The sequence below is a fragment of the Polyodon spathula genome, chromosome 6, assembly GCF_017654505.1.
Source record: "Polyodon spathula isolate WHYD16114869_AA chromosome 6, ASM1765450v1, whole genome shotgun sequence".
Taxonomy (NCBI): domain Eukaryota; kingdom Metazoa; phylum Chordata; class Actinopteri; order Acipenseriformes; family Polyodontidae; genus Polyodon; species Polyodon spathula.
This window is the reverse complement of record NC_054539.1, coordinates 19,954,607-19,976,234: the sequence shown is the minus strand read 5'-3', so window position 1 is coordinate 19,976,234 and position 21,628 is coordinate 19,954,607. Positions and strand designations below refer to the sequence as shown.

Below are 21,628 nucleotides of genomic sequence, written 5' to 3'. Positions count from 1 at the left end.
TCAATTACTTAATGATGATGGACAATTGTTAAATTAATCAACATTTCGAAAAACTTTCAAAATTCCAATTACTGCCAAGGAGTTTGCTGTAGTCTTTGTTGCAGTTCCTAGAGGAACTCCTTTAGTTCTAAAATAATTTTTCATACAGGCTTTTTTGAACTTTAAACTGTTTAGGTGATGCCCACATACTGCATCATCAATGTGACAAAAAGCACATAACAGCTCTATGTGGTGGTGCTACAATTCATTCTGCACGTTGTGATTGGAGTTCAGTGTTTGGTTATCTAGATTGGAGGAACGTTTGGATGAACCCTGGTAGGTATTGTCTCACCAATAAGACTAAAGAAGTATCTTATACAATTGTTCATAAGATCTACCCTACAAAAAAGTGTTTTAGCTAAGTTTAAAGTTGACATAGATTATAATTGTGTATTTTGTAATACTGAAAGAGAAACTGTACTTCATCTGTTTTATCAATGTGCTTATACAAAGCGCTTATAGAGTTCATGTTATGCAGCATTGGTGCATGATATTATTATTATTATTATTATTATTATTATTATTATTATTATTATTATTTGTTTATTTAGCAGGTGCCTTTATTCAAGCTGATTTACAGAGACTAGGGTGTGTGAACTATGCATCAGGTGCAGTCACAACGTCTCACCCGAAAGACAAAACACAAGGAGGTTAAGTGACTTGCTCAAGGTCACACTGTGTGGACCTTCTGGTCCACAGCCTCCAAGGCATGAAACAGGATATTTCATATGTGATTAATCTGTTGATTATTTTGGGGAAATGCCATATTCATAAAATTAAATGGTTAAAATATAAACTAAACTCTACCTTATTAAAAAAAAAAAAGTAATGGTACCCCTGGCATTGCCTTTGTATTTTTGTTTATATTTAGGAATTGTATTTGGAGGCAATGCATTCCTAATGTTTGTTTGTATATATTGTTATGTTTGTTGAGCAAATAAATAAATAAATACAACTACTGTACCATGCCTACAGCATGTTATGAAGCCCGCGTTCTTAATGACTTAAAAAAAATAATCTTCATGTGTTGATTTTACTGCTTAATTCTTCCAAATTTCTCCCCTGGTGTTACTGAATATGCAGCATGCTGAATGTAATAATAACTGCTCACACGCACCACAGTAATGCAGTCCGCATTGTGACTGAAGTTAATTGGGCGGAGTCTCGGGGTCTAGATGTTAAAAGCAAGGAATCATAAGCCTGCTTCCAAAAAAAAAAAAAAACACAGTTAAAACCATATGGCTTGGCAACAACATCGACGATAAGAGTGACGTTGTGCAAGTGTCAGCTATCAATTAACGGAGCCTCCAAAACGGTAGAAAGTAAGGAAACAAAATGTACTGTAATAATTAATTAAATACGTAGCGTATAGGGTTTTTTTTTTAGGATTGAAGACTGCAATAAAATTATATATCAAAAGTGACTAAAAAAATATAAAAAAATACAAATACTTTAATTAATAACTGAAATTAAATAATTCTACATGTTGTGGACTTTAATAGAAATGTACTATAAAATCTAAAACGGTAATGATAACGTTATATTCAACAACTGTTTATTTAAAGTTTAAATTGAATTTTTTGTCAGTCGTTTTTTTTTTTTTTTTTTTTGTTGTTTTTTTTTTTTTTTGGTATAACGTTGCAACTTTATTCTTAGGATACCTAAACTAATGAGATCACTCTTATAAAGGCTTACTGGTAAAAGTTTAAGATTTGAACAACATCGTAAAACTGCAAAACTACCAAGCAAATTTAATTTGTTATATGGGCACTAAGGCTAATGGGTAAACATTTCAGTGAAATATTTCAAGTAAAATGAAGTGACACATGAACTAGTCGGTGTAAAGACAACTGTGTAAACAGAGTTTATGTAAGGAGAGGGAAGTAAGCTGAAGAATGTGACAGAAAATAACCCTGAAATAACCTGTGTGCAGTCTGATATTATACTGTAAACCTTACCACTTTAAGCTGATGTACCAAAAGTGAGTGGGGAAACAACAGTTTTGCTATATATATATATATATATATATATATATATATATATATATATATATATATATATCTTGTTTCAGAACCATGAAGTACCTCACACACCCATGTTTCTATGTGGATACACATTAATAGTGACACCTGTTTCCTTGCTTCATTACCAATTTAAACCCCTAGCAGCAACACACCCTGCAATAACATTTTGGTTTGATACTGTTATGTTGTTCAGTTTTAATACTTCTGAATTAAATCTGGATATAAAGAGCACTGTAACACTATGGACTTCAGACGGAAATTGGTTAATTAAAACACAAAAAGAAAATGATTAGCTTTATAAAAGCAATTGGTGGAAGCTGTAAATACAGTATACTTCCTGAAAAGATATGATTGCTTCCTGTGATCTACTAAGAAGAGCAGCCAGCTGCATGACTTAAGATAGTTCCACACACTCAGTTCGGTGCAACAGAGACAGTTCTCTAGAAAAAAATAACGGTATACCAAATTGCTTGTGTGGTTACACTGCATACTATAGTACAAAGTCTTGTTTTCTTGATGTAATACCATATTGGTGTAATACCAGAAATATTTTCTTCTTTAAGGACCCCTTCTCAAATACGGCTGTTTTCTAACCTGAAAATAAGACACACTATGGAACCTGATGTCAGTTCTGTAAACCAGAACTCCGAGTGCCAGACAGTTGAAAAACTTCAGGTGCTTGACCAGTCTACTGATCAATCTGGGAACATCTACAATGAGAAAGGTAGATCTTCAACATTTTCCTATGACACTATGGCAGGGATTAATATGAAAAATAAACAACAACCATAAAACCCTACACTCTTGTATTACAGTAAAATTCACTATTAGGTAGGCTGACTTGGCCACTTCTCTTGCCTGCTGAAACCTATATATGTGTTTATATTGCAATTGGAAAGGCATTAGTACAGAGAATGGTTTAACCATTAGACTAAGAACTTAGGTTGCGACTACCGTGGTTACATGGTCTGTTTGATTTGAGTTGATTTCTGTCTGATTTCAATTTCACTTTGGAGTTGACACTCTGAAGTTACTGTTCTTATTGGTTGAATCCTGGATACACACGTTATATAAACATCTTATACATTTGAAAACTAGTTCTGTGCAGTGTTACGCGTCATTGTATTGTGTTGTATTGCTTTCATGGAAACACTGTAAAGCTGGTATTTGAAATACTACGCACTGCTTCCCTAATGCATCTACAAGTAACAACTTAGTGTCTACATTGCAAAACAAATGATAAACCAAAAAAATAAATCAAACCTTTTTTTTTTTTTTATTTCTGGTCATATTATTGATATGGGCTACTCACTTTTATTTTATTTAAAGTTCACACTGTCTGGAAGCAAGTGGTCAGAATCCTTAATATAGTAAGATTCTCTCAATAAGGTTCCATTACAGGGGGTGCCCAGTACAGTAGAAATGAACTTTTTCAGTCCTACATTGATTTGACGTCATGTCCTGTATTAAACCTTAGGGCGCGAATGAACACGTAAAAACACTTTAAGAATCGACCCTAATGTGCTCAATAAGAATCTCTGTTGCAAAGTTTTGCAGCTGAGACTGCCAATAATAATTGTTGTCAGCAGAGCTCTTGTTTGATTGGATAGGTGTACAGCCCGAGGACTTCATCACAGTAATTTAACAAAGTAATCGATGCAAATCGCCACCCATCCGTTGTTTACAGTGTGTTTTCTGCTAAAAATGTCAGCAGTCATTGGCATGGGGTATGAAAAAAGCCAGCAGTCTAAAGGTTAAACAAATATAAATTCCTGTCCCTGACTCAAAGTAAGATTCAAAAAAGTTACTGTGTTCACCATGAATAAGTGTCCACATTTTCAGTGAATAAGGTTCCACATTTTGAATGAGGACCCTAATTACAAGTGATGCATGACAGTAAGACTTTTTTCTTTCTCTGCACTCTATATATTGGTAATTTACCACATTATTTTTTCCACAACAGTACACCACTGAAACAAAAATAGCATTGTATTTTATCTAAACCCTCCACCACTCACAGGAAATCCTTGTTAATTCGTTCTATAATAATCCTGGTCACAAGACTGCTTTTTAAAATTAAATTCCCACACTCTTTCCCCTAGTGCTTTGTTTTTCTCACCAAAGCCAGTGCACGTCAATGAGCAACCAGTACAAAAAGAAACTGAAGTCGGTTTTCTGTTAGCTTTTTATTAACTTTATTAACCCTTTTCCCTATGTCGGACTGGACCTGGTATTACAATTTTCCCTTTCTGGTCTGATGTCGGGCCCATCATCAAAAAGACGTCAAGCACAAGTCTCTAGTCGATTTTTCTCCGGAAAAAGCAGAGAAAACCGTTCAATGGTCAAGTGAGACCTATAGGAGCCAAGAGAAGCCGAAAAAAAGGGGGCGCATCTGAGCTAAACACATAGTCCCTTCACCACAGACACAACACGGACATAAACAAATAAGATAGCTGCTTCTGCATCCAGCGCTCAAAGAATATCACAGACATTTGCCAAGCTTTTTCAGATGTTATAGTAATAAAATATTGACTTGGATCGCATTATTGAACAGTTTGGTGATAAAATGAGTGATCAGGATTTATCAGTATGCACAACTATGAAGAGGTACAGTGAACAAAGGGTGAGGCGGGACTGGAGATGCAGTACTGTGCAGAGTTTCCTGTTGATATGCAGTGTTCACTTACTTTTTCACATACCCTGAATCTTAATTACTCACTGTTTGTGTAATATCAACCCTGTTGGATATTTAAGAAAATACTGGTTTTGATTTAAGAAGGCTATCATGTTAAAACTATGGAATTTCCATAATTATCATTGGGGTTCACAAACTTTTTATTTATATATATATATATATATATATATATATATATATATATATATATATATATATATATATATATTTCAATTGTATTTTATTTTTTTTCTGTTTCGTCAAAATAAATGCAAATGCACATTAAAAGAGTGTATATAGTAAGTTGTGGCAAAATATCCACCTGAATGAATGAGGGTAAATGACTAATGGGGTTTTGATTTCTTTTGAACCCTTTTTTTCGTCCGTGCTTTCCAATTTGTACCCACACACCAGATAATTATAAATCAGAATTTTATATGTGATGTTCAAAATATATGTACATTCTGGATGACAAAATGCAAAATTGAAAGTTAAGTTTACAAATTATACACGAAATAGATATTCCAATTATTTTTTTATTTCCATTAGGCTACTGCTTGCTGGTGGGAGAGCCATCATCTCCCTGTATGCTGGCAGTTTCCATAACAGCGAATTATACTTCCATTAGTTTCTCGATCTCATTAGCATGCATTTTAATTAACGAGTACCCCTTATTTAGTTCTTGAGACAGGAAGTGATGTACGTGACCTGCAAAAATTAAGCTTTTTAACGAGAACTTTGTTCATTAACGACCTCACCGACTCAAAGCATCATTGGATTGATTGTATTAACAAATTCCATCTGAAAATCACTTGCTACTAAAGCTGTCACTGCCGCGAGTTCGGTAGAATAATGCTGAGGTTTGAAAATCCCCCAACTGGTATCAAGAATCAGCAGCAATTTATCATCTATTGCATTGCGTTTTGAATATCTGCATATTCCAAGGAATAATAAATGACAAGTAACTGTAACTAACAAAATAATTCTGTACACCTCACCTGTCATGCACTTCCAGTCCAAAAAAAAAAAAAAAAACATGGTTCTAAACCAGGTTAACGAAAGTTTTCAGTTTGTTTGTGTTGCCTCCAGGAAGTCTGTTACTGCAATTGCTTCCTTGGTTATTTCACCCTAACATTATCTTCGGAGTCAAAGCATCTAAGTAGCTGCAAAGTATGTCAGTCATTAGGGGAAACCGCTGACAGAAAAACAAGGTTGAAGAGGTACTGCCAATTTCACTACAGATGAAGTGGGAGTTAGTTTCAGGATAGTAGATCTCACCCAGTATAGCAGACAGGTGTGGAAGCGGGATCTCCATTTGTTAGTGGAGTAGAGTAAGTCGTCTTCACTGTACCTTTTGTTGGGGTTTTTGTGCAGTGTCTTTTTTGCATTTCGTACGCCGGACGATATGTCCCACGTGACTCTACCGTTACTGGGTTTCCTGTATGTACATCTATGTAAATAAACCTGCGTGCCTATAGGGTGTCAATCCCAACCTTCCCACCTCGGTCTGCTGTCAATCACGCAGCGATCAGGCATCCACATTGTCTCATCAGTCATTTATTCAACTGTATAGCAGTCCCTGTTACAGTGATATATAATTATGGAACAAAAATTGTTCTAATTTATCTGACCAATTATTTATTTTTATTTATTTTTTTAATATATGAAAAAAGTATTGCAAATGTAATTCTGTTGGCTTTCACAGAGTCCCACTACTTCCTCTTTTTTTAAGTATGAATCCTCCACCATAACTCACACGATTGAAAAGAAGTGAAGACCAGGGCTTCAGTCTCATTTTTGGGTTGAAACAATAATTTCCATGTATAGATTAATGACAGTCATAGGAATCGTTAAATTACAGGGCATTTTTTTTCAGTCTGAGGAATATAAAACCATGTAAAGCCAAAACATTTGCGAATTGGCTGTTGCTGTGGAAAAAAAAAAAAAAAAAAAAAAACGTAGAGTGGCAAATTGTCAGGAAAATAAGATGTCAACACATTTCATTGCAATAGAATTCATACCCGTTTTGTGTGAAAATATGGTAAATGTATAAAAAAAAAACATTTGTTTGCAGATAATTCAGTATATAGGGCCTTATTTTCAAAGCATCTCCTCCATTCTTTAATTAAATCCTATTTTTGAAACAAGAAAAAAGCATGTTAATGTTACAAAATGAAAAACAAAACACCTTGAGAGTGCTTAAGAGAACTTGAAATATAAAACATAGTTGTTTGGATCTCTTTTGGTGTAAACGCTTTGAAAATATGGTCCATAAGGTCTTAACAGATGAAAATATACAGCATGTGTTTTACTTAAGGTACACAGTTGGACTTAAATAATAAGGCACTTTATTTAAGATTATTGTAGAATACACTTTACCAGATGATCCACGTTACATGTGATTTGCCTGGACAAATTTGCCACTGGAGTCAAATTGGCCATGACAGGCTTATTGATACAGTACTTCTAGCGCAGTTTACAGTCAATCAGATAACTTGCTTTAACCAAAACCATTTTGTTAATAAAATATATTCAAATAAACTTTCATTTGATGACAAACGTTTCGACTGGAAGTCTGTTTCAGTGTCTTCAAAGTGTTTAATAGTTATGGATGACAAATCATTTTGTAATAATTAACTATTTTTATGCGTGTGGAAACAAATGGTGTAGATCATGGAAGACACTTCTAATAAAAAGTTTTTAATTACTTTTAAATATTTTCTGTTTTTTGTTTTTTTTTTTTCCCAGGATGCGCAGCTTTCATCCTGCTGGCCTGTGCAGTTGCCGCTGTTAGTGGACTTCTAGTCGGATATGAAATGGCTGTAATATCTGGGGCTCTTCTCCAGCTACAGGATACATTAGCTTTTACATGTCATGAGCAGGAAATGGTTGTTAGCTCTTTGTTATTAGGGGCCCTGCTATCCTCCCTCTTTGGAGGATTTATAATAGACAAATATGGAAGAAGGATTGTTATAATAGGAACCTCTTTTCTAATTCTAATAGGAAGCATAATTTTGATATGCGTAATGTCATACACAGTACTTATTATAGGTCGCGTTTTGGTGGGAATTGCCATATCACTCTCATCTGTTTCCACTTGTCTCTATTTAGCAGAGATTGCACCACAAAACAGAAGGGGTCTGCTGGTGTCCCTAAATGAACTCATGATTGTTTTTGGTGTTCTTTTAGCCTATGCTTTCAACTATGTTTTTGCCACTGTTTCCAATGGGTGGAAATACATGTTCGGCCTTGTGATTCCACCAGCATTTCTTCAGGCTGCTGCCATGTTTTTTCTGCCAATAAGCCCTAGATTTTTGATCAAGAAAGGTAAAAATGAATCAGCTACTTATGTATTGAGAAAACTAAGGGCATCCAATGATATCGACGAAGAACTCAACAGCATCACGGCATCACTGAAGGAGGAACAGCAGTACCGCTTTTGGGACTTGTTCAGTTCAAAGGACAACATGAGAGCCAGATTGCTGATAGGGGTTGTCTTAGTTATCTTCCACCAAGCAACAGGGCAGCCCAATATTTTATATTATGCATCCACCATTTTAAAATCTGTTGGCTTTCACAGTAATAACGCAGCAACTCTGGCCTCTACAGGGATCGGGGCAGTGAAAGTGGCAAGCACAATTCCAGCAGTGCTCTTTGTGGATCGAGTGGGAAGCAGGACCTTTCTGTTGGTTGGATCTGCTGTCATGGCAGTGTCACTAACCGCAATGGGAATAGTAAGCCTCGGAATTCCTACAGGCCTCACCAGCGTCTGTGTAAGACACACTGATATAAACCAGACTCACTGGATAAACAATGCAACCAGTGACTTTCCAATTGATGGAACACATTTCTTAGAAATAGCTTCACAATCTTTATCTGGACTAAAATCTACGACAAACTTAACAACGCCAAGCAAAAGGAAATTGACTTCAGGAGATTTGTCGAACAAAACACTTAAAGATAGCCTTATGAAGGATTCTAAAGCACTTTTACTGACCAAAGGGATTGATAGAGTGCCAAGTACTTTGAAATGGCTATCTCTGGCATGTCTGCTGGTTTACATAGCTGCATTTTCCATAAGTCTTGGGCCAAGTAAGATTTTTTTTTTTAATCTACTCTTAGACTTTCATTATAGTGAAGCTTATGGTTGTGTAAAATGTAATACTAGGCACTGATAATAATAGTTTAAATTAATAAAAATGTAATTTATTATTACATTTGTGTAAATCTTTGTAATACTTAAAAGTATGTCAGCATTCAGCAAATGGTAAACATACACATGCTTTATACTTTTTAAAATAATTTTAGTGCTAGTGGAAAATGTTGTTTGTCCATATGCAACTGCTCTAAAAGAAAATCAAGCTTTACCTGTATTCTCAATTGCCTTTAAATTTGAAACCTTGAAAATGTACATATGTGTGACGATGTATTTATATATTACATTATGGCATTTACTTTTGTTTTAACAAGTGGTGTGGCTGGTTCTGAGTGAGATTTTCCCATTGGGTGTCCGAGGCAGGGCTATGTCAGTGGTTATAGCCGTGAGTTGGGTAGTCAACCTTCTCGTCTCAATGACATTTCTGACTGTCATCGGTAAGACTTTTTTTGCATTTCAATTTCTGCTGAAAAAATCTTCTCTGTTTAACAAATTAAGTAAGTAAAGTACATAATCAGCTCTTACAAAAAAAAGTTGCCGATTTTGGCTGGAGACCCATAGGGAGCGAAGCATTGACCGCTACCGGTCAGACGCCATGAGGTCAGGTATTGAGCAGGCTCAACTCTTGCCTTCAGGGTTGATCTGCTTGGCTGCATCAACTGCTTAGACTCTCCGGATGAGAATAGGGAATTGGGCTGGACAGCAGGAATCAAGGTCACTTGTTGAGCTACAGTACTGTTAGTACATAGTTTTCAGGGGGGATGGGTCATTGAAATTGGTCATTTCAAACTGTGAGAAAAGGGATGTACATTACTGAGGGCACTTTTAAATAAAAAACAAAGCTTTCTTTGTTATTTTCTCAAAATGGATTACTGTATTAAAAGGGTGTCACATTGTACCATTAATTTAGTAGTTTTATTAAACATTAGATTTAAAGAAAAACAACTTATTTGATTTCCATTTTGCTTTCTGTAGAAATGCTTTTAATATCATTGATCTCATTATTCTTATTTATTTTTGTAACATATTATTGTCTTTTATCTTTCAGAGAAAATTGGTCTTCCTTATGTTCTCTTCATCTATGCAGTCATGAGTTGTGCACTTCTGGTATTTGTCTTTTTGTTTATACCAGAGACAAAGAGACAATCGTTGGAGCAGATATCAAAGAAATTAGCTGAAAAGTAAGTGTCACTGTTCCAAGTTTTTTCATCAGTTGTGGATGAGGGTTTGTGGATGATGCCTCTGCGGGAATGGCTAACTTTTCTAGTTGTTTTGGTGTACAAGAAGATAATTTTTTTTTGAACGATGTTCTCAATGTGTTCGGAATTACAAAAGCACCCCTTCTGCCGAGTTATTTTCTTTGTTTTTATAATATTTAGTACTAAATAGTAGTCTAGACCCAACACCAGTGTTTTACAGCAGTGTTGTCCACAAACACCTTTTCACTGCCGTATTGTTTTAACCCCTGGCTATTTCAATGGAGCAGACCACACTTTGAGATAGTGTCTTCACATTTAATATATTTAGCCCTGTCCTTCAGATCACACATTGCTGAAATTAATTAAAATGGAAATATAAAGACTATTCAGATGTCGTCCAATTCTGCGTATGCCACAGAATAGACCAGTATAACACTGTTGATTTATTTTCTTGATAATCTCAAAAGTTTAAAATGTTGTGTTTTGTTGTTTGTTTGTTTTTTTGTTTCTTGTTTTTTTAGAAAATACATTATGAATGACATCTGCTGCAAGAGAATGCCTGAAACACAATCTGAAGAATAATGTTTTGTAAAACATTGTGGAAAATCAAATCCTGTGACTGTAATAAACGCACTGGGGGTGCTAATAGGTTTTTTCCTCTCCTGTGGAATATGCTGTTTTTTTTTTTATTACTACTGCTTTCAGATTTTAAAATTCTTAACCCATGAATGAAATTAGGCTTACAGAGAAATAATATAAGACTAATCCCTCTGCAGCCTTGTGGGATATGAAATGCTGGATTCTTAAGCATTTTCAAACAGCTCTAAAGAATGTTCTATTTTAATGGTATTGTAACGTCTGAAAATTGGATCTTTAGTTTTTTATGAACTGTCGTTTGTTTGAGTAGTAGGGTGGTACAATGTGCTATTATATTCTGTTCAGGCAGAATTGTGCAGCAAACTACCTCAAATTTAGCTTGAATTAAACTTACACAATGTTAAAACAATATTGTTGTTTTAATATTTCAATGTGACTGTCAAGGTGTTTAAAGGGGCTAAATTAATTGATTAATTTCTTTAAGAAAGACCGCAGCTTTCGGACCCAAGCAGTATCACATGAACAGAAGGTTGATCCTGGTGGTAAAAGTCCACAGTGCAGACATGTCAAGTCGCGAGGTTTACCCTTGAAACTCGTGGTTTTTCACACTTTTGAGGGTCTCAGTCCATGCAATGGATTCTTACGGTTTTTGTCGTCTACCCGGTTTCAGTCTGTTTTAAAAGCTCAGGCCTAATGACCCACTGATCTAGTTATACCATGATTTGTCAGCATCGATTTGTTCATGTTTTTGAGACAACGAAACACATTTTGGCCAAGATAAAGCTGGGAATTACAACCCTCCAAGGTTGTTATTATTATTTAATTTGTTATGGGGGTATTCACTGTGAAACTCGTCTAGCAACCCCTTTCTCCAGAAACAGCTTCACCTCGCCTGTGCGAGAATTCTATGTTTCGTACACAAATCACCCAAAGAGACGTTTGAGAGCGAGAAATTGAGCCATCTAAGAGGCAGAAGATGTAGTCAGCATTTTTACCACACTGGATAACTCAGTTTGACTGCATTGTGGCATCTGTCAGATTCGTCATACTTCTTTTATGCTCTTAAACTCAGGGGAGACGGCTAAGGAGGACACAGAGGTTTTTGACTTATGTAAGTGGATTGTGCATGCATTGTCTTACAATATATCTAGACAACTTTTAAGTGATGAAGAGAAATCAGAGACCCATTCAGGTTTGAAGTTTTAACAAATCAGAGTAGTATTAGTACTCCTTCGGTTTATTAAATGCTTAAAAATGGATTGAGTGGTTACAGACCACATTGGATCCCAGCTAATATGCGATCTGGGCGATCCAGTGCCTTTAAAACTTTAACAGTGTTAACACTTATTTATAAGTGTGTTTAACAAACTTTGCATTTCTCTGCTAAAAATATCCCCTGCTTCCAGTAGTCTTTGACAATTTCTAGATAAGAATTCGAGATTTTTAATTAATAAGAAACTCGACTGTAAACACTTTCACTCGGACCGGTATCTTTACAGAAAAGACAAGCTTACATCCTAATTTTACAACAAAGCTCTTATTAATTGTATAGATAGGGAATGAGAATAAGACAGTTAACTTTGTTTTTTTGTACCATAAAGTACCTTTTGTTGGTTAACGTACAAGATTATACACAGCGAAGGAACCTTGAATTGGAAACAGTGTCTAACCAGCCAAGATTCATTTCTATTCTCTGCTAAGGTCTAATACCGCCTTGCTCATGCTTCCTGTTATTAAAATATAACAGTGTATACATAGCCAAGGGCCTTGAATAGGAGACATGGCTGACCAGAAAAATAACCGACTGTCCAATACTGTTTTACTCAGGCAAGCAGAGCCGAGGGGTACCCTACAGTAAATCTATTGATAAGGGCTAGTAGCCTCATTATGTGCCTAAGTTATTAAATCGGTCACAGCTTTGCATAAAATTGTCTCACTTTTAAACTTAGCAGTTTTCATGTAATAAATACTTCTGTTTTCTATTACAGTAAAACTTAAATAGGCGCAACACCTTTTTTTAGTTTCGAATGTAATTCTGTCCAAAGTTTTCTTTTTCTTTGCAATACCTAAGAGGCTCTGTGTTTTTGGCTTACAAACTTCTTCCCAATTAAAGTTACTGCTTTTCTGATAAGAACTTTTATTCTGAACACTTTTCTAATTAAATTAAATGAAATGCTCGCTTCTCCCAAGATTACACAGGCTTCTGCTCCGGCAGCTCTCAGATAAGGGAAAACTTTGTTAATTTCACAGGTGTTACTGATTTGCATGACCCGCATTCAGCTCCCTCTCAAACTCACAGACCCTAATGAATGTCCACTGTTACACTAGAATATTCAAAGCTAATAAAGAGTATATCACAACATTATTCTGAACACTGTGTTTTAACAATTTGGTTACAACATCCAATTCATGTCAAGCAGATCAGCGCTTCCAGCAAGATTCAAATTCCCTTTAGTTTTCCAGCTCTGAGCAGATACTAGATAAGGGAGGCCCATTTCTTAAGTCTGGCCAGTTTCCAAGAACTAATTTGTCTCTTCCTCTTAAGGTTAACACAGACAAACCTATTTCTAACATTAGGTAATGCCTGCTCTCCCTTTTCTGCAATATTTTTTTCTGCTGGCTTTATAGTCTTTAAAACACAGGACAGTTATTGCAGTATTTTAACATTGTTATAGGTTCACAAATGTTCAATTTGTATCCCAAAGACCACCTTGCTTCCAGCAGCAGTTGACAGTCGCGTCAGTTTCTGCTCTCAGCGAGTCTGTCAGCCACCGCAGGATCCTTTATCCATATCTGCACATCACAGGTATGGGTGAGTCTTTAAAAGCCTGATACCTGCAATCTTGTTAGCCAGGCTCCCATCTCTACATTTTTATTTTCATCATCACTGGGGAAACTTCAAAGAAATTTAGCTGGTTCTATCAAAGAGCCATGCATCTCTGCCACGTACACTTCTCACAGCTTGCACCTTGTACAAGGGAGGAAAGGTTTCTAGGGTCACACGTGGTAAGTCGAAACTAGGGGAACAATATGCTTTCTGCACCGTTTGTAGCCGAGATATCAAAGTGGTGGCGTCAGTGGTGTATGATCTGACAATGCTCAGAACCAGATTACACAATGTCAAGCCGAAACAGACGAATAAGTTGATAAAAAATTGACATCATACATACAACCAACACCAATAACCGAAGTTATCACAAAGGTAGAAATGTTGTTTTGCCACTTTGCTGCGGAGCTTAACCTCAAGAGTATAGCAAAGAGCACGCATGTTTCAGCAGATTTTTTGTAATCTTTAATAAGAGGACAAGTGTTGTTTTCATTTAAAGTAAAAAGAATATCCGACGTATTGTTTTATTAACATTAAATATTGTCTTAATATATTTGAGTTGTTGTCCTCAAGGATTTTCAGTAGGGGACTCGCTGACGTGAGCCCTTAGGGGTTGACAGGTCTGCCAGTGTCACCTAGCAAAGCACTTGAGTTCAAGATAAGACATGCAATAATGATCAAATCCTGGTTCTGTTGAATGGCTAATCGTGACTGGGGAGCATTACAAAACATGGATTGGTTTACCTCAACTCACTGAACTCAAAGTAGCATAGGAACTGAGATTTGAAAATAAACCCCCTAAGATAAAGTTATGCAACAGATTACTTCAGGTGAAACAAAACCAGACTCCCTTCAGGTATGTATTTTTTTTTTATTGTACAAAATACAAAAATCAATAGTGTATTTAAAATATTTTATTAATATTGTATGGTGTCTTTATAAACGTACTGCAAAAAGGTTTCCTTGGTAATGTCAGTCAAGAGCCACAACCCATAAGGTGCTCTATTATTAAAGAAGCATAAGGTACTACCTTAGATATACAAATATTCAGGGTGGCAATTTGGATAAATATGGGGAAAGGTTAATTGTATGGTCTAAAACCTGTTTAATAATCTCTAGTTTTATACTTGAGTACAAGTTTTCTAAATAAATCACTTATTCAAATTAAAAAAAAACAAAAAATGTAGTTACTTTAAACATTTGTATTTGACAGTCAAAAGAATGTAGAGAAAAGGTGCTGTATTGGAACAGTATCGATAAAACCAAATGGAAAGGCTTGTTTCTTTGGTGTCCATGCATTAAAATATGAAGACAATTCTCAAATAAAATCCACAAGCTCACATACAGCACATGACTGTTTTACAAGTAGTGCACATCATTACAGCCCTGTTAATGAACCAATATATTACTGCAATAACAGATAAGTCTTTGAAAGCAGCAGGATTATATCATGTAAACACTGAACAATACAATATTATTAATAAAAACAATTGTATCACTGGCATGAATAGTTGCAAAGTACTGTAGCACCCAGTCTGCAATGTATTCAATGTAATTTCCAGGAAACTAGAAGTAAAGAAGATGCTTTTTTTTAATTATATATATATATATATCTATATATTATATATATATATATATATATATATATATATATATATATATATATATATATATATATATATTATTTTTCTCCTGTTTATATACAGGTCTTTCTGCATTCAAACACCAGTGGATAGGTCTGTTCAATAGCGGTGGCGATAAACTGTACACTTGGTGCTGGCAAAAGAACAAAAGAACAAAAAACAGTTAAGAAAGCAATATGACAATATCAATATCAGTTCCAACAGTATGCATTACTGTGCCTAATCATTTATAAAACCACTGAAGACTGATAAGCTATGACTGTAATCAATTTCCATCCGTTAAGTTGTTTACCTGTTTTTTTTTTTTCAGGTTATACAGATATTGCACTTACAACACTGCACATTTAAGTTCCTATACATTGATGCTGAGCTGAACTTATCCCTTAAAATGCTCTTAGAAGATGTAGCATGAGCTTATTTTTGAGAAACTGACTGTTTAACTGTTACTGTAATACTTCCAGTTGAGAAGACCTATAGTGTAGCTTTAAGATTTTTAATCCTATAAAAGGCTGCAGGGTGAAACTCTGGCTCATAACTGAAACAAACAAAATATTTCAATTAATTTAAATTATGATATGACCAAGAAAACTAAGCCAATTGTGAAAGTGGTCATAGGACAAGACTTACCTGGCCAGGGGTCTGTTGCTCTTTGTAAACTCTGGTAGTCTGATTTCAAATGGCATTGTGCATACTTTAAACTCTGTAAATTTCACCTATTGGAAGGAAAAATAAATGTAAAAAAAAAGAAAAAAAGAAAAAGTAAACTTACTCTTAAAGATTTCCTCAGAACTATAATTTGTTTTCAATTGTTTACATTTTATGTTAATTGCATGAAAATAATAATAATGTTGGGTTAAATTCACAGAGCTATTTACTCCAAATTGTAATTAGCACATTTATTTTCCAGAAAGGAAACACCCAATGAAGTTACCAAACCAGAGCTTTACAACACAGATATTTAATTTAGGGGACTGTACGTAGTCTTACATTGTTTCTTACTCATTTTACAATTTTTTTTTTTTTTCTCTAAGAAATTAGCACATTTTTTATGAACTAGCTTTGAGAATCTAGCCTATTATGTCTACCTGCTTTTTAACAATACAGTACATGCAACTTGGTGCTTTTCTATTAGACAAAAAATGTTAAGCATATATACAGTTTTGTGACACAGTTTTGACCACTGTTTGATTCCAGAACATGTGTGTGTATTTTCAGTTGTTCTAAAATTCACTCAAATCAATTGGTAATCCAGTACATAAAATAATAAACAATCAAAAACAACCTTAAAACCTAGTCTCTGTAGACACCATGGAAGTCTCTGGGCTCCCAACTTAGAGTCTTCTTCACTGAAGAAATTAGAAACAGAAAAGTAGGTTATTAAGAATACCTTGAACAAACTGGAGCAGCTTCATAGCTTAACTCTTTATTTTATTACAATCATCTCTTAACATTATACAAAAAAAATGAAATTAAAAAATCGGCAATTGCTTCTGATAATCGATGCTAAAAATCTGAACAGGACAGAATTTTCTTTTTGATTGTCATTTACCAAGCTCATAAGTCAGGACCAATGAGCAAAGCAGCATTTAATTATATTAATTAAACAGTCATTATTGAAGTGGTCACGGCTGCCAGTTTCAAATTGTCCTTGAATTGAACCAATGGGTTTAAATTGTCTTCTGTTGAGTGTATTCAACTGATCTGATATCACCTTTCTTATCTGTTAACCATTTTACCAAAACAATCCCAATTTTGGTTATGTTTGACCAGCAACATATGCAATGGTATTATTATTTCTGCAGGTTAATAGTTTCTTGAATTTCGAGTGAAAATACTGAAAGCAGATAAAATATGGAATGGATTTTATAAGGCTGTATGATTAGTACAGAAATTTAGGGTGCATCACATGAAATTGGTATTTTTTTTTTTTATTTCTATAACTATCATAACATTCCCTGTTCATATAATAGGGTTTCTGTGATATAACTGTGGTACTGTCTAAAATCAACACCACTTTCCCTAGCTTTACAAACTTACCTTGTAGCTCCAGTGCAAATAATTTTCCCTGAGGACCATATTGAAGCAGTTATTTTGGGCTTTCTTAATTTCATTAAAACTTTCTGTGGAGAGAGAGAGAGAGAGAGAGAGAGAGAGAGAGAGAGAGAGAGAGAGAGAGAGAGAGAGAGAGAGAGAGATATTTAAATCTGCTTTTTTATTGAAAAAAAATGAAAGAAAATTGTGGTGGTATTTGTAAGAACACTGTTTAACTACATGAAAGTGCTACCAGTTGTGCTTAAAACAACAATATGAAGTTACACAACTAACACCAAATTACACTTTGGAATATAAACTCTTCAACTGACATTTACCAAGAAATGCATCTATTCCCATAAAGCACCAGAAAAAAAAAAAGAGACAGAGACAGAAAGCTATGAGGAATAACAACTGGAGGAGGACCTTGGAGAATATCATCATAGTACCTATTCATTTACAGAAAGTGTAAAGCTGACTGGCTGATCTGTGAGGTTTATTATTTTTAATTTTGCAAACCTGTGTCAGTATTGTGGTGTACATGACTCATTCCATTAAGTACAAGTCTGTTTTATCAAATGTTTACATACATGAATAATAATTACTTCATGGCACAATACAAAAAAAAAAAAAAAAAGTTTCATAACTTTTTTCATTAGAATATTAGAGGTTTCTGCTTTTATTCTGTCAATGTGAAGAGTTAACTGATGCCCCTCAGAAAAACAGTAGACTCCATTTCCCTGATAACATATCTTTTACTTTCTTATCAAGTGTGTGTGTGTGTGTGTATATATATATATATATATATATATATATATATATATATATATATATATATATATATATATATATATGAAAAAAGCACATTTTAAAGGTTAAGATTAGAGATTAAAGTGGTCAAAACAAGCATTTTGTAGCAATGTGCAAGCACAATTAAAACACTTGAATTATTCAGTTTGTATGAATGGTACAATGGTATTGCTGGGTTATTAGTCAGAGATTTATCCCAGTATCACACAATATAATACGACACACTCAAGGACATGTTTAAAAGCACTGTATGGTGCCTTCTCAAGGTCCTTTTTCTTTATCTGTGTACACATTCCATTAGTGTACAAATGTCCAGATATCGGGAGCATAAAAAGCTTCCAGTCATTGATAAAACCTTTCCTTATTGAGCACCATTCTCATTGAGGACCCACTAAACATACAGTGCTCCCTCGCTATAATGCTGGTCCCAGGGGGGTGGAACACACTATATGAGCTAAGGGGAACTGCAATGATGAGTGGTAGATACAGACTGACACCTTGTGGTGTACACATGTATTTTTGCAAATTCTGCCTGAAGTATATTATTCTCATTGGAACCTGAATAAAGCCTGCTTGCAGATGGCAGAGAGGGCTACCATTGGGGCAACATCATGATCATTAATAATGGTTTCAAGAATTGGATTTTGAGCAGTGTGATTGGATGCAAGATCAGGATAGCTGAGAAAGTGTTTTTGGACAAAACCCCTTTACAATCCAGACCTCAGCTACAGTGGTTCAAACAGGACTGACAAGGCTTAAAAGCCCATGTCTAATCTAGCTGCAATGAAGTGGGCTGTATTTTTATTTTTACAGTAAAAATGGCTTATTTCACAGTCTAACAAAAGGTATTTCAAACTAGTTCATGATTAAACTAATACTTATCAAAAAAAAATGGTGCTGTCATATTCAAAATGTATAACTCTCTCTAGAGTTATTATACAACAAATGTTCATAAATGCTTACTTGAGAAACAGCAAAAGCTAAATTGTAGAATATATAGTTTTTTATGTCCACCTTTTAAAAACAATCTATTTTCACCATCAGTGAATTATAAAAGAAAAGAAACAAAGAAAAGAAAAATAACACATGAAATTCTGTACTGGACAGAACGTCTTAAGCAGAAATATTTCTGATCTCTGATGCAGCTGATGGCTTTGCCGTTGAAGACATTTTAAAGAAATCATGCAACTCTAAAAAAACTTAGCCTTAGCAATGAACATTGAAACAGTTTTGTTCCTGGATGCCATTTTAATAGTAGCTGCCATTGTCATGTCATTGCAATAAATAAAGTGGTCTTAGACACATTTTCATAAAGTAATAACTTTATGAAGGTTTACTTTTTAACTGAATACTTCAAATAAACTAAATGTGGAAAAGGGGGTGCTTGTTGTACAATTAAAATACACAAAAACAATACTCACCATTTTGTTTCCCTTTTTTTTTTATTTCACAAAACTAGAATCTATTTTTTTGTTTGTTTTTTTAATACATAAATGTGAAATAATTATACAAGTCTGTAGCTTTGTAATTCTAATGTTTTACACCAAACACAACAAATGTGCTTCTAGTCACTTTTAATAATGTTGCTCAACATAAACTGTATATAACTCTATATGTAATTTCTGTATTATCTCAGTAAATATCAACATCGCGTCGGCGTACAAACTAAAATGTATTTCCTATGTATTAATAGTCTGTACCGGTACTCATATCAATATCACAGCAGGTGATTCATACATATCTGATTAATTTAACTTTACAGCTATTTCATTTAACTGTTGTTAGTGCGTGATTCAACATATGCCTGAAAACCAATGTTGGTTCTATTTCGTTTGTAAACGTGGGGAAAACGTTTCTTACCTCGGCGCATTAAAAATTAATGAAATCAGACGATATCTAACTACAACTATGATATCTTGACACTGCAAGGAAATTAGACACGATCTCCAACGCCGATTTACTTTAATGATTTTCTGTACTGAGACAGCTCTGAAAAAAAACATTTCAAAAAGAGATACCGTCTCAACTCAACACAAAAGCCATCAACATAACCCAGGCACTATCTCTAACAAAACATAAACAGTCAGATTTTATCATTAGCGCCACCTACCGATATGGCGTACTCATTCCTGTTATTTTGTGCAATACTATTTTACCTGTTTTATATAAAAGCTAAATTTGATCATTTCAGCCGGTCCATGGCACAGTCTGTCTCTCTCTCTCTCTCTCTCTCTCTCTCTCTCTCTCTCTCTCTCTCTCTCTCTCTCTCTCTCTCTCTCAAAAAGTCATACTCTTAAAGTTACTTGTTCAATCCTCATTTAATTATTAATGTAAACGTAGCAAATTCTTAGCGAATCTGGCCCCGAAGGTGTAAACAATTGAAATGCTGCACTGTTCCCTAAGCATGTTCAACTATTACACTAAAGTACGATTCCTAGATGTTTACTATACCTTCTTTGGTAGTTTAGCATCTGCATTCTGCTTCATCATAAACCAGTTGTTATTGGCTTACTAGTTTGTTTACATTAGATCGTTTTGGCAGCAGGCACAGAGGCTTCCCTCCCTCCTCAAATCTGTCTGGTCCCTCAGCTGCCCTCTTCCTGGGAACCTGCTGCAGGGAGTGAGTCACTTGTTCAAATTTAAATAAAAAAGTTCCTGATTTCTACCAGCAGGGGAAGTATAAGTCTCATGCAATATGCCATCTAACTTTTTTTTTTTTTTAAATGACCCAAATGATACAATGATACTGATTTCAAATATGTTAAATAATAATAATAATAATAATAATAATAATAATAATAATAATAATAAGTAACGGTAAAGACCAATTTAACTCGTCATATATATTTAACAATTATAATTATCGATGGATTTCAATCATTTGGATGGTTGTGTAGGAAAAATATGTCATACGTTAATAAAGTTTACTAGGAAAATATTCACTTACATACATCATAGTTATCATATATCATATATAGATCATATATATATATTATATAATATATATATATATATATTATATATATTATATATTACAAACTCCAGTATATATATACGTATACAGTTCAGAACAACAACTGAGCATCCATTCACTATGTTGGTCTCAAATGTCTTTTGAAAGAATTCATTGTTTCAATAAACATGTATTTTTATTTTAAAACGTGATAACTGGAACTATACTAGGTTAAATAAATGTCGGTTTGAAGGCCTTGCTTTCAGACAGTCTTGTGTTTTCATTGTAATTTAATCTGGAAGGAATTGGCCTTCTTTCCTGTCAGTAACCAACCACCTGCTTCCCCTAATGATTTACACGTTTTGCATCCAGGAAGATTGCTTGACCCTGAAGACTGCTGAGGTGAAATGCTCCAGGAATTGTAAGGCAAGCAAACTGAGAACGTTCTTCTACCTATAATAGTATAGTACCAGAGGTCATGTTTTAAAACAGTAATGTATGTTTGCGATATGTGTTTCTTTCCAAACCTCTAATCTGAGATTTATACAGTGAAAGGAAGTTAAGAACAGGAAAGATTTAGGAAAGTATTTTGATAGATACCATGCCTTAAGACAGCACTATGAAATACATTTCTAATTAGAAAACGATTCACTACCATCAACCAATCAGCTTTCA

General features: G+C 34.5%; 2 protein-coding genes across 4 annotated transcripts; one reads left to right on the top strand and one right to left on the bottom strand.

The window, feature by feature from the left end:
* The first annotated feature begins 1,238 nt into the window (after positions 1-1,238).
* slc2a12 (solute carrier family 2 member 12) lies at positions 1,239-10,744 on the top strand. Its single transcript, XM_041252445.1, has 6 exons — positions 1,239-1,361; positions 2,627-2,787; positions 7,486-8,829; positions 9,208-9,330; positions 9,942-10,074; positions 10,614-10,744. Exons 2-6 carry the CDS (start codon positions 2,676-2,678, stop codon positions 10,672-10,674), a joined length of 1,773 nt encoding a protein of 590 aa, XP_041108379.1. The 5' UTR covers positions 1,239-1,361; positions 2,627-2,675; the 3' UTR covers positions 10,675-10,744.
* A 3,671-nt stretch (positions 10,745-14,415) lies between these two features.
* On the bottom strand, positions 14,416-20,608 carry LOC121316984 (TATA box-binding protein-like 1). 3 transcript variants are annotated; one of them, XM_041252446.1, is made up of 6 exons: positions 20,452-20,608; positions 17,197-17,279; positions 16,442-16,505; positions 15,787-15,872; positions 15,600-15,694; positions 14,416-15,292 (listed from the first exon to the last, which is right to left on the bottom strand). In XM_041252446.1, exons 1-5 carry the CDS (start codon positions 20,488-20,490, stop codon positions 15,631-15,633), a joined length of 336 nt encoding a protein of 111 aa, XP_041108380.1. In that variant the 5' UTR covers positions 20,491-20,608; the 3' UTR covers positions 14,416-15,292; positions 15,600-15,630. The 3 variants fall into 3 exon arrangements, 2 of the variants coding, with proteins under 2 accessions (XP_041108380.1, XP_041108381.1); XM_041252447.1 differs by lacking the exon at positions 15,600-15,694; XR_005950468.1 differs by lacking the exon at positions 14,416-15,292 and having other exon boundaries at positions 16,442-16,500.
* Between the last annotated feature and the right edge of the window lie 1,020 nt (positions 20,609-21,628).